Source organism: Equus przewalskii, chromosome 15 (assembly GCF_037783145.1).
Source record: "Equus przewalskii isolate Varuska chromosome 15, EquPr2, whole genome shotgun sequence".
NCBI classification, from domain to species: Eukaryota; Metazoa; Chordata; class Mammalia; order Perissodactyla; family Equidae; genus Equus; species Equus przewalskii.
Genome location: NC_091845.1, coordinates 85188350 through 85201345, shown reverse-complemented (window position 1 = coordinate 85201345; position 12996 = coordinate 85188350). Strand labels below are relative to the sequence as shown.

The following is a 12996-nucleotide window of genomic DNA, read 5'->3' as shown; positions in this document are numbered from 1 at the left end:
GTGCAGGTGATACAAGGATCAGGCAGCAATCCTGAGGTAATACATAAATAACCGAAGCCTGTGCAACCCTGCTCACCACACCACCCAAGCACTGCCCGGCACCTGTTCCATACTGTACTCAAATTTGGCTACAGTCACACCTAACTCTGACTCTGCTCCAGAGAGAAAATGTTGGCTGCCTTGGGGGAAAGGGAATAATGTCAGAACAACACGATTTAGCAGAAATCATCCTTAGCACAGTACTGGTCTCGACACAAACCAGCCGCTCTGCTGATTCACCAGCACCCTGATGAAGGCAGGTAAGCCCTTCTGGGCCTCAGTTTCACTTTGTCAAAAGGAAGTTACAAAAAGTAGGCTCTGAGATCACTTCCAGTTTTAGAATTCTACTGAATGTTGTGACACCCTAAAACACAAAATTATTTTTTCCAGAATCATAAAGGCCCCAATCTTAAAGGACAGTGGACCTGAGGAATAAATGCTATGTAAGTCCACATGGCATCTCTGGCCACCATCCCTTAACTGGGGAGATGCTATCAATTATGCTGCCCTCTGGACAGATGTGGCAAGACATTAATTACGAGATGATAAAGACCAGCCAACCAATGTCTCTGTCCCCAGCAAAACTTTAAGAATTTCCCGCCACTAATTTTTAAGTTATTGACTTTCTTTACACTTAGTCTTTGGTGTCTGTTATTTCTAGTCCTTAACAATTAACTTTATTCTGGGTGGGAGTAGCAGGGAGCAAAATCTGCAGAGCCCCACCAACTCCTATCCTCACGTCAAGCCTCTGCTGATAGCTACCTCAACTAAAATCTCAGTTTCAATCTGAACGTCAAGCCTCTGCTGATAGCTACCTGTAAAACCTCAGTTTCAATCTGAACAGCTCCCGGAGGTTCAGACATTAGCTAATGAGCTAAGTTGTCACTCCTTATTTCTTAGAAACATGAACAGTTTAGCCAGAACAAGCATTCTTCCTCTATTGCTGAAACAGATACATCTGTCAAAAGAGAAGTCCTAGAGAGCCCTCCTGTGCCTTCTTTCTAAAGCTGGTTCTATGATGTCAGTGGGCCTGTAAACTTTTAATAGAAGGCTTTTAGATTTCCAGCAAGAGAAGTTCTGCAATGTCCTCTCTTGGTGTTTAGCTGAAGAAACAGGATGGGTGGGCTGCAGCTGGCAAACTCAGAAAGCCCAGCTGGGTAGCAGGTGATAAAAAGAAGGAAAAAAAAAAAGGGCAAATCCCTAGGCAAATTGTGTAGCCAAGGGTGATCATTATAACTGGAGAGTTGTTACATAATTACTTGTTAACTGCTGACAAACACGTACATGGCTACAAAATGCCATGGTTACTCTAGCCATAGAAGCTGGCCTACCGAGCGCAAGAAGCAAAGTTTCTCCAATTAATTTCATTCAAAGAAATAAGCAATCCTGCGAACTACTCCCTTCCAAGGTAACCTGCCTGCTTTTACATACACAAGACCGCCTCCAGCGATTAAGCCAATCGCCTCTAGGGACGAAAATCAGTGTTTCCCCTTAATATTGATTTTTAGAGGGGAAAGGGGTTACAGAAAAAAAGTACATTCAAAGAGCTAAATATTTATCACCTGGATAAAAAGGACTTCCACTCCAAACTGGAAAATTTGAACAGACAAGTTCCCTCCCCCCACCCCACCCCCCCGTCCCTGCTCTACTGGCGCAAAACGCAAGACCTGTGTCGGATGCACTGCATTCCAACATTTTTCAAAAAGTTTACAAGGATTTACAGAAGCGGCGGGGAGGAAAATAAAACCAGCAGAAGCGGGGGAGAGCAAGCAGGAGGGTTTCGGCAAGGAAGGAGACGGCGAAGCGCCCGCGGCGCAGTGCAAGGCCCGGGAACCGGGAGGCGACCCGGCCCCCGGAGAGCGAGCGCCCCAGCGCAGCGCGGGGACTGACAGCCGCTCGAGCTGCGCTGCCGGGGTCCCCCGGCCCCCTAGCCCGGCCCCAGCCGCCTGCCCGCGCCCCCCCCCCGACCCTTCCCCCGCAGCGCCGGCGATGCCCGCTGGGCCAACTTGGCCCCGGGTCAGCGCTGCGGAGCGCGGTCTCGGCTGCCGGGGAGGCCGCCGGCGCCCTTACCTCCTTCTGCTTGGGGTCCTGCGGGTAGACGTCGGGCGGCCCGAGCCGGGGGCGTTTCAGCGGCCTCTGCTCATAGCTGAGAAGCCCGAAGGCGGCCATGATCTCTCATGTTAACCGGCGAAATGAATGAGAGTTGGAGCTGGAGCAGCCGCCTCTGAGCACCAGGGAGCAGCACTTTGCAGACAGACTCCCTCGCTCCCCCTCCTCGCTCGCTCGCTCGCTCGCTCGCTGTGGCGCTGCAGGCAGGAAGAAAGCAGGTTGGATGCTGCCGCTGCCCGGCACGCAGACTCGCACGGATGGGGCAGCCTTCGGCGGGTCCCCGGCGGCGCTGGAGCCCCGGGACGCAGCGCTCCGGGGCGGCGGCGGAGGGGCTGGAGGTCCGCCTGGGTCCTCCGCGGCCCTTGCCTCCCGTCCCCCCCACCCTGTCCCCAGGGGGAGGAGCAGCTGATGGGAACGTGTGACTTTTTTCACCAATGGACCCAAACCCACCCCAGCCGAGCGCAGGGTGGGGGTGGGGGAGGGGCACGGGGGGGAAAAAAACTTTTCTTGGCGCCCAGGCGGGTGGTTCAAGTGCTCGCCCCAGGCGAGGGTGGCCCTCCCGCCCGAGGAAGGGACTGCGGAGCGGCCCGCCCCCGCCCCTCCACCTCGGCAGGGGTCCTTTCCCCGCCGCCACGCGCCCCGCAGACCCCGCCACCTGGGCGCCGACCCGGCCGGGGCGGAGGGAGCGAGGCCTGGAGGGGATGAGGAGGCAGGGATGCGGCCGGTGCCTCCTGGACGCCCGCCGGGCTCCGCTGGCGCATCGGCGGCTCGGGTCCCCTCGGTGGCTCCGGGCAGGCGCCGAGGCGCGCAGCTGGCGGTCGAGGCGGCTGGAGGGGGCCGTGCTCACGGTGGCGCGGGGCCGACTTAACCCCTTGCTGCCCCTCCAGGGGCCGGGAGGAGGGGGTGAGGAGGGTGGGCGGTGAGCGCCGACGGGGGGCTGCCAGCCCCGGGCGTCTCGGGCTCCTCAGCCCCCCGCCCTCCCCCGGCCGCCCCTCCTCCTCCCCCCACCCCCAGCAGTTTACCTGTTGGCCCCCCGCTAGTGGGCAGGGGCCGGCGGCGGCGGCGGCACTCGGGCGGCCGCAGCCTCCATGATTCGGGGTGGGATGGGGGGGACCGGATTCGCTTTGATCTGTAGCGATCAATCTCGGCCGGGCGAGCTCCGGGGACGCCGCGAAGTTTGCCGCTGCCTGGGGGCGGCGGGCGACGCCGGCTCGCCGCCGCCGGCGTCCTCGCCCCCTCGGCCCGGAGCGCGAGCTTCCGAGTTGGGGCCGGCGGCGCGGCGGCCGCACTGAGCATGCCCAGCTCGGGGCCGGACCGCGGAGGAGTTGGCTGCGAGCGCGCTCCGATCCGCTCGCCGGGTTTTCGCGGCCGCAGCGCGCGCAGCCCGCGGCCCCCACGCTGCCGGCCCCGGGTGAGTCTGCGCCGGGCGGGGGGCGCCCCCGGGACCCCGCTCCCGGCCGCCGCGCCCTCTCCAGGTCGCTGTCCCCGTGGCCTGGGCCGCAAACCTCACCTGCGCCGGGCGTGGGGAGGGGGGGAGGCTAGCCTCCGGGGGAACCTCGGTCGTGCCACCCGCCCGCGCTCCCCGCGCGCCTCGGGGCGTGGGCACCGAGATGCCGGGCCACCTGCCGCGAGCGCCTGAGCCCGGAGGCGCGGGGGCGGGCCCGGCCTGTCCCGAGGGAGCCCGCGGGCGGGGCGCCCGGGAGGATGCGCCCGCACTTGGCCGAGAATGATGGCTGCCATTTATGGAGCCCCCGCTCCGTGCCAGGATCTTAACAGTAAAGATCCCTGATCCTTTAAAAAAAAAACAAAAAAACAAAAAAAACCTTACAAGATTTGACTGTGCCCTTTTTATAGATAGAGAAATTGAGTCCGCTGCGGGAGGCCCAGTGACTTGCTCAAGCCTTGGAGCTGCCTCGGCTGATCCCGGATTTCTGATCTCTTCTCCAGGACTTGCGATTGGAAGGACTGGGTTCCTGAACTGCCCTTGCCTGAGCGTGTCACGTTCCCCACGCCCTGAGGCTTTCCTCGGACTCCCGGTGCCACCCTCTGTAGGACGGTGCGAGCGGAATCCACCCGAAGCCTTGGTGCAGCCCCTGGCACGTAGTAGGAGATGCCAGGCAGACCTGAATATCCACTCCCCTATGCTGTCTTTAAGCAAAGGGAAGCAAGAGACGGGTAGATAAGGCGAGGTGGTGGAAGCTGGTTCCCCACTCCCCGCCGTGGCCTGTTAGCACCTCCCAACGCAGCCTGAAGCCAAGGCACGCCTGGAGTTTCGGCTTCTTTACTCACTCTGAGCAAATACTTTTAAGAGGACAGTTACCCTCCACCAGGGGCATTTCCTGAGCGCCTTCTGCGCCCTGCCCCAAGGACCTCTGTTCCACTAACGCCCTGCATGTAACTTCAAAGCTGAACTTGCCTTGTGATACAGGCGTCCATCAAATCTAGCTTCCCTGCTTGAGGAAAAGGACAGTTTCCTAACTTTATTAGGGAAGTTATCAAACATACCAAAAGCAGAAAAATGGTATAATGAACCCCCAGGTACTCATCTCCCAGCTGTGACAATTAACTAAATGTTGCCATTCTTGTGTCCTCTCCCCCAACCCCAACACACTGACATACACTGAAGACCGCAGTGTTACTCATTGTTGCAACTTAGACACACAGCATGGACCTGGCACATGGGTGGGTGCTCAGAAAAATGTTTGCTGGATGGGGGATGGATGATGGGTGGGGGGTGGGCAGGTGTGTAGGTGAGTAAAGCACTGGTGATACTTTGGGCTTACCTTGGGCTGATATCCTAGTCTTCTGGGAGATGGAACCTAAATTCTTCCCTTGGAATACCTAGGCAAGAGCCTCCAATTGGCCTCCACAAAGGGAAAACTTTTGAAGCACTCAAAAATCTTATCTAACCATAAAGATTTTATTTTAAAATCAAAATCTGTTAGGGACCAGCCTGGTGGCATAACAGTTAATTACGTAGGCTCAGTTTTGGTGGCCTGGGATTCGCAGGTTCAGATCCAGGGCGCAGACCTACACACCACTCATCAAGCCATGCTGTGGCAGAGTCCCACATACAAAATATAGCAGGAGATTGGCACAGACATTAGCTCAGGGACAAATCCTCCTCACCAAAAAAAAACAATCAAAACGTGCTGGTAACATGTCCCTAGAGTTTGTGAAAAAGGGAAAGGGATAGCTCTCTCCCTGTTGGTCTCCCTTCTTAACTCCTCCCTTGTCTTGAGACAGTCTGATGTGGGTACTTTGGCCCTCTCAACACGAAAAAGAGTGATAGCTTTAATGTGCTGAGACACTTCCTCAAAGTCATTCTTTCACTACATGGACTTCCCACGGGCATTTAGCTCCCTCACCCTGGCATCCTCACCCTGTTCTTCACAATCCACCCTCATCTACCAATCCAACTTTTTCTCCTGAATGCTTCACCCCAGTTAACACTCACTCCCATTTCTAAATATGGAATTCCCAGGCCCTTCACTTTCCCATAGCCAGCTGGGGACAGTCCTCAGAGCCTGGACTCCTGGATGAAGCCCACCCCAAACTCTTGAGGCAGAAAATGATCCTTCCGGTTCTTTCAGTGCCCTGAGCACTTAATTTTCATTCTCTTCTTTCAACACCTCATTATTTATTGGTGTGCATTCATATATGCCACACAGAATAATCTCATTCCTCCATCCCCACCTCACCCTCTTGCTCTCCATCTTCCATTCCAGAGTTAGTCCTTAAGCTAACTAAGGCCGGTTAACATGGTGGGCTCAACGTGGAAGCTGCTGTGTTCCATGTACTTGAATTTCCCCTCACGGTGCCGGTTAATACAGCAGATGAGCACAGATTCTTGTTGAATTATGTGAGTCTCGATTGCTGCTGTTCCTAGAAGGGGCATCTTACCTTTACTTCGCTAATGACCCCCTGGGCCTGGGAACAGTTTGCCTGGAATGGGAACTGCTCAGTGATGACCAGAGGCTCCCAGACAGGACCCAGCCTAGACCTCAGCCCAGCAAAAAGAGATGAGTTCAGGCACCCAAAGAAATTTAGTACAGCTGGTGAGGGAAAGGGGTTGAAATGTGGCCAGAGAAGGAGGAATTTTAAACCATCTTAAGCTTATGGGACTTCATCCTCCAAGTATGAAGGGAGACCTCTAGGGCTGCTTTTGGGGGTTGACAAGTGTGTAAAAGCCGGCCCTTTTGCTTAGGTCACATCCAAGGGCTCCTCAAAGATCCCTCAGCAGCAGGAACCTCCCTAGCTGCTTCTGTTCCCTCTGCAAGCGCTGGTTTTCTGAATTCTGCAAGCAGTCCCTCAGAGCTGGGACTCCTTTCATGCTCTTGGGCAAAGTCCCTTTAAGATGGCTCTCTCTCCGTTGGTTTGGTGTGCAGGAAATGCACAGATGTCCTTTGCCTGCATGTGCTCTGGTGCAGTCATTTTCTCACCAGCCTTCTCTCCTTCCCACCTTGGGCACACTCTGCAAGCCACCGTTCTTCACCTTGAAAGTTCTCCAGTCTGGGTCAGAGACCACTCTCTCGGGTTCCCACAGGCTGCAGCAGACAAATGTCAAGTGTCCAGGCCAGGGGTCCCCTCGATGCTCTTTTCACGAGGCTTGAGAGGAGCAATAAAATTTCTTCAGCAAAAGACATGGACACAATCATATTTGCAGAGCAGGTTTCAAAAACAGGGTGGAGAATGGCTAGGTGCAGAGGCACGGTGTTGACCCATCAGAGGCAATGGCCCTGTAATCCCTGTTTTACAGATTAGCAGGTGCAGCCCCAGAGGTGAAGGAACTCGTTCAGGGCCATTGAGTTAGCAGGTAGCAAAGCCAAGATCAAAGCAGATCCCCCGGGCTCCCACCTGTGCTCGCTGTTGTCAGCGTGCTACGTGTATTCATTATCATTCTCGTAACACGGGTGACGGTGAGCCTCGAAAGACACGTCTGGAGGAAGAGAAGCAAAATTCCTCACAGCTCGCTCCGGCGTCAAGCTTGCTTCCGCTCAAGTGGAAAGAAGCAATTCTGAGTGCAGTGCCTAAAGGTGGAGTAACGAAAGTGGCTGCTTCCCCCATGGGCTGAAGCTTGTCCAGATGTGTATAGTGCTGTGTTTTGTTAACAGACTGTCTGCAGACAGGCACGCCTCCTTTCAGTTTTTCTTATGACCCCATTACACCGAAATGTCTTTGTGCTTGTCTTGTGCCTACTTCTGAGTCAGAAAAGAAAAATTTACCCTTTCTTTTAGCCTCTTCAAGAAAAGGAAAAATGAGAATGACTTGAGAAGGTGCGTCAGGATAGAGAAAAACGGAGGATTAATTTGGGGACATTCCAACCCAATGGTTTTTAACACAGTCTTTCAGCTACTTATAGAGAGATAAACAAGACAGACATAGCGGCAATCTAAAGCCGCACTGACAGTGGAATTCTAAGTACTGGCAGTGTACTTGTACATTTTCTTGTAGCCACATTAAAAAAGTAAAAAGAAATAGGTGAAATTAATTTTAATACATTTGTTTAACCCTGTGTAGCCAAAATATTGTCATTTCAACGTGTGATCAATCCTTCATTAATGAGATATGTTACATTCTTTTTTCGTACTAAGTCTTAGAAATCTGGTGTGCGTTTTACGCTTACCACACGTCTCATTTCAGACAAGCCACATTTCACATGTTCGATAATCACGTGTAGCTAGTGGCTACCACATTGGTCAGCCCAGCTCTAAAGGAATGTTTCCATCCTCATGAATCTGTAACATATGGGATCTTAAAAAGATCACTGAGGAAGCAGGTGAGTTTGCAAAATAAAAGAACAAAAAGTAATGAAAGGAATAAAACAAGAGAAGGATGAAGAAGTAAGGAAGAAGAGTAAAGATAATTTGGGAAGACAGGGAATGCCCAAATACAGTTAGTTGCTAGACAATTGGAAGTGCCGGGGGGCAAGGACATGGAGAGAAAAGTCTGGGGGCTGAAAATCAAAGGATGAGAGAAAAGAGTCTTGAATTACAAAGCTGAGTCTATGACAAGGCTGAAGATTTAACCTCCTTCCCCAGCAAAATGGTGCCTGCCACATTCACAGAGAGATAGCCCACTGGTTGGTGTCTGGAGAGGGAGCAGTGACCAAACCTAGGTCACTGTTGATCAGGGTCACAAACAGCTTTTCAGCACCAGAATTTTATTTCGTTAGCTTACCCAGAGCTGCCCAAAGCTCTACAAGGCAGACAAATTCAGCAAAGAGGTCAGTAGGAAATCAGAATGCTGATTTATTGATATGCAGGAATAGCCCTTTCCGGGGACCGAAATAGGTATAGTGCCTTATCCAGATCCCCCCCTTGCTGGTTTTAAACTTTGTTGTAAACCTGAATTAGTAAGCAGAAGTCTGTTGGGTGAGCGGAAAATTAAAGCAAAGGGTTTTGGATAATCTCCGGGCATTGTTCACTCCACTGCCCCGTGGTAGAGCTCACCTCCCTACAACAGGAATGAGCAGATGCCACACCTCCGCCCACAGCTCCCTTGGATGGGTTGTTACTGTCCAATGCCTGTATAATTTACTTCATACCAGAGGTTCTTGGTGGCCCACAAACATGTCTTTTTAGTTTTGTTTTGGGTTTGCACAGTCACTTCTAGACACTAGAAAAATCTGCCCACGCTGGGTCCACATTCTCAGATGACGCCAATCTTTTGGAGCTGAAGGGGACCTGTTCCTTTGAGTGCGGCCTGTTGTCATGGCCCCAGCTGACCAGCCCCCTCCGAGGGCTGGCTCCTCTTCCTGGCTCCTGTAGATCACGACAATGAGATCCCTCTCAGGGAGACCTCTGCTAACCAGGCCTGCGTCAGACTGTGCTGTGGAGAGAAAGATGGAGAGAGATTCATTTCGGTTACGTGATTATTAGGTTACTGCTTTCTTATTGTTAACTAGTCAAGAATCCAGTCTGAATCATCTGTCACTTACAGATTACCACTCATCTGTTAGGATGTGTTACATCTGATGAAAGCCAATCTTATAAACATATGTTTATTAATTATGAAATATTTCAGTTCTCGGAGGATTATTTCTTTTCCCAGTTCTTGGTACATCCTCTTGTACTTCCTTACAGACCTGCTACAGTCACACCGTGCAAGAAAGTGTGGAAAATATGTTGGATGGCAGAATCCGGATATTACACAAAATATCTTGATGGATTGAAATGATGAACTAAATGTAACATGATCAAATTTTACGTAAGAGTAAACTCTTTTCCCCCCAACTATTGGATGTATCAGTTTGGTATCTACTGTTTGCTAAATCTAAAGTTTAAATTCTAAGCAATAAAAAATAAATGTTGCCGACTCTGTGGTCTCAGTCGCATTTGGGGAATGGTGCTGCACAAATCAATTACATGAATCCTTTATATAATAGCATTTTTTATTAATATTGTTAAACCATTGCCCAGCATTCTCACCACTGTGCCTTTTCCCAGAGCTGTTAACAAATAGTAAAATTTCCCAATTTTATTTTCATCTTCCTTCATTTCTTCTGCTCACCCTGTGGCAGAGTTGCGGTCAATCAGCCAAAAAGATCAGCCAAAGGACAGAAGAAAAGAAGCAGAATTCCTGCTGAGGCTTCAAACAGGAAAACCAGGGCTTGACTAACCTAGAATTGACCACAAATGATTTGATCAGGGCCGCAGCTCAGGCCTCTCCTGCCTCCCCCAGCATACTCAAACTTGGTCCTCAGTTCTGCTCCCTGTCTGCCCTCTGCTTACCTGGCCTCCCTTTACTGCTGCTCAAGGGGACTCCTCTGTCTCCTCAACCTCAAGATGCCCCCACTTGAAGTTAATGTCTTCCGTGCTCACCCCTGCACCCCAGCTGGCCCCTGTTTGCTGTTAGCAGGATGGACCAGGTGGCTGCGGTGCCAGGGGTCGGCAGAGAAGGGAGACACCTCTTGGCTACAGTAGTATGTGGAGCTGCAGTGCATATAAAAATCATGTCTCAGAGAGAATGTTGCAAATGAAGATGGAGAAGTGTGTCAGATCAGCAAGGGAGCCTGGAGCAGCTGGGAGAATGGGAGGCAGTGTGATAAGCATGGGAGTCGAGGGCATTTGGGTACTCTTGTGCCCGTGCCTGCCACAGCAAAGAGAGGCAGACATGGCCCAGCTCCCAAGGTACAGTCCCTTGCCCTCTCTGTGCACACTGAAGGGCTGTTGATTCTTTCCTGTCCACACCCCTCAGATCCAGGCCATCTCAATAACCCCTCATCTACAGGCCAGACCTCAACGTCACTTCCTTTGACTCCTCCTCATACTCCAGCTTGTCTCCCTGCTCCCGTTACTTCTCTTTTTGAAATCTAATGCACAAGGTTGTCAGATTAATTTTTCAAAAATCCTCGTTCCACCACACCATTCCTTGCTGAAAACTCTTTCCCAAATCCCCACTACTTTCAACATAATGCTCCAACTCCTCAATCTGAAAATCAAGGTTTTTTCACAATGTGCTGAAGGGATCGGGGCTGCTGTGGGCTCGGTTTGAGAAGTCAGCTGAGCCCTCACCCAGAGATGTTCTCACGGCCTCTTCTTCGCAGTCCCGGAGGATTCCCCTCCTGGGCGGTGGGAGCGCGGTGGGGCACACATTGAATGTGGACCTGCTTAAACCAGCGTGACCAAGAAGTTATTTTCAACTCCCCTGCCTCTTGTACTTAAGCAAGATTGTAGATGCCCCAGAAGTGGAGCCCTGGGAAGTTGTGACTCACTCGGAGGTAACCCAGCAGGTGGAGAGGAGCTGGAGCAGGAAGCATTCCCATATCTGTACCATGTGAGACCGTCTCAGTCCTGGCAGAGCCTGAGTTCCCCATTCTTCCAAGGAGCTAGGGACAGGACTGACAGGCAAAGCCAGCATCCTCCCTCACCAGCAGGCTGTGGCATTTCCAGGGGAAGAAGTAATGGAACAAAGATGTAGTCACATGTGCCACAATGGACCCACAACTGCTCCCTCCTAACAACAGAAGAAGGAAGCAGATGCTCCTTCCCCAACAAGCCCCAGTAGCCCATTCAGAGCAAACCACACCCAGCCAGGTCCAGCAGCGAGAAGGTCTGGCCTGATGGCCTGCGATTCTTTGACTCTAATTGGATACAAAGGTCAGTTAAGTAGGTGTGGCCGCCGAGATCAGTGGTCTGGGCCAGTGCCTCTCTTCAGTCTGTAGTGACACCTCCCTGGATCTGGATCGGGAGCCCAGGGCATTCCAGGATCCCGGGCCAGCAGTAGAGTCCAGGTGAACGGGAGGCAGTTGTGATAAGCCAGTGGACTTTTGGCTGCATCCACTCCAGGAGAATTGTGGTCGAGAAACTCCATTTGCTTAATACATGTTTATTGAGCATCTATTATGCACCAGATTCTTTACATGCTGGGGATACAACAGTGATATGACTCTGAGTAGATGGCACGCACAGAATCTAGAAGAGACAGACAATCAAATAATTGCACAAACTAGTATAAACTTGCAACTGTGAAAAGAGCTTCAAGGAGAAGGACATGAGTTCTCAGGTTCTAGAAGGGGGGTTTCCCACGGAAGCAATGCTTGAGCTGAGATCTGAAAATTGAATGGGATTAACTAAGCAAAAAGGAAGGAAGAATGTTCTAAGTAAGAACAGCATATGCAAAGACCCTGTGGCCAGTAGGACTGAAAGAAAGCCAGAATGCCTGGAGAGGAGAGAGAGGGGAGCCCAGGGTGAGATGAGGCTAGGAGGTGGAGAGGGGCCAGACCATGTAGACCACTGTGGGTCACTGAGGAATTCTGTCTTATCCCAAAGGAAATGGGAAGACATTTAATGGTTTTAAGCAGAAAATCAGCTTTAATCTGATTTCTATGGTGAAAAGATCACTTTGTCTGCAATGAAACATATATTGGAGGGTAGCGGTCAGAGTGGGTGGGGGAAGACCAGTTAGCAGCTAATTCCAAGTTCAAGCAGGAAGTGATCGTTGCTTCTCACAGGCTGACAGTGATTTAGCCATGGAGATAGATGAGCAGATGTGAGCAATATTTGGGAAGTAAACTGAGAGAATTTAGTTATGATCAGCCATGGGCGGTGAGACTGAAGAACAGTCCAGAATGACTGTCCTGTTGCAGCACAGGATGGACAGATGTGTCAATCACTGGGAAAGAGACACTGGGAGGAGAGCCCTGTTTCTGATGCTGGAGGTAGTGAGGAAAAGCGAGCAAGAGTTTAATTTCGGACGTGGTGGAGAACGTGAGGTCGTGTGGTAGGCAGCCTCTCAAACGACCCCCAGTGGTCCCTGACTCTTGGTGTTCACATCCTTAGATAATCCCCTTCTCTCGTGAGTGGCTATACCTCGTGTTTTGCTTCTAGTGAGGAGAGTCGGGCAAAAGTGATGGGACGGCGCTTCTGAGACGAGGTTACGAGAGACTGACTTCCACCTTCCTCTCTCTCTCCTCAGTCTCTCTGCATCCTCACTCTGGGAAAGCAAGCTGCCATGCTACAAGCAGCCCCAGGAAGAGGCCTCGTGGTAAGGAACTGACGGCTCTAAGCAACAGCCAGCAGGGACCTCAGACCCACCAACAGCCATACGAGTGGGCTTCAAAGTGGGTCCTCCCCGGCTTGAGCCCTGATGACCGCAGCCCTGGCCAACGCCTTGACTGCAGCCTCCTGAGACACTCTGGAGGCCAGAGGGTCTCGCTATGCCACATCTGGGCTCCTGACCCACAGGAACTGTGAGAGAATAAATGTTTGTGGTTTTAAGTGGCTTGTGGATAATTTTTTATACAGCAATAGATAATTAATACAGGTAACTTAAAAAGGCAAGTATTCTATATAAGAAAATATGTTGAGTTGAAGACCAGATGTTGCAGTCAGGAGCTCAGAGAAG

The 12996-nt window shown here is 51.8% G+C and overlaps 1 protein-coding gene and 1 long non-coding RNA gene across 31 annotated transcripts in view; one reads left to right on the top strand and one right to left on the bottom strand.

Moving 5' to 3' along the window:
• The window catches only part of MED12L (mediator complex subunit 12L), a 315757-nt gene extending 312309 nt beyond the window's left edge, over positions 1–3448 (bottom strand). For all 30 annotated transcript variants that reach the window (XR_011527248.1, XR_011527249.1, XR_011527252.1 and 27 more), the window contains exons 1-2: positions 3171–3448; positions 2110–2345 (exon numbers count right to left, since the gene is read on the bottom strand). Coding sequence is in view for 24 of the 30 variants with exons in the window: in XM_070576341.1 (XP_070432442.1) it covers positions 2110–2208 (99 nt within the window). In the remaining 6 variants the exon portion in view is untranslated. The remainder of the gene's footprint in view (positions 1–2109; positions 2346–3170) is intronic.
• Positions 3443–5993, top strand: LOC139076030 (uncharacterized). Its single transcript, XR_011527255.1, has 2 exons — positions 3443–3559; positions 4096–5993. It is a non-coding gene; the product is annotated as an uncharacterized lncRNA (long non-coding RNA).
• The last annotated feature ends 7003 nt before the right edge of the window (positions 5994–12996 follow it).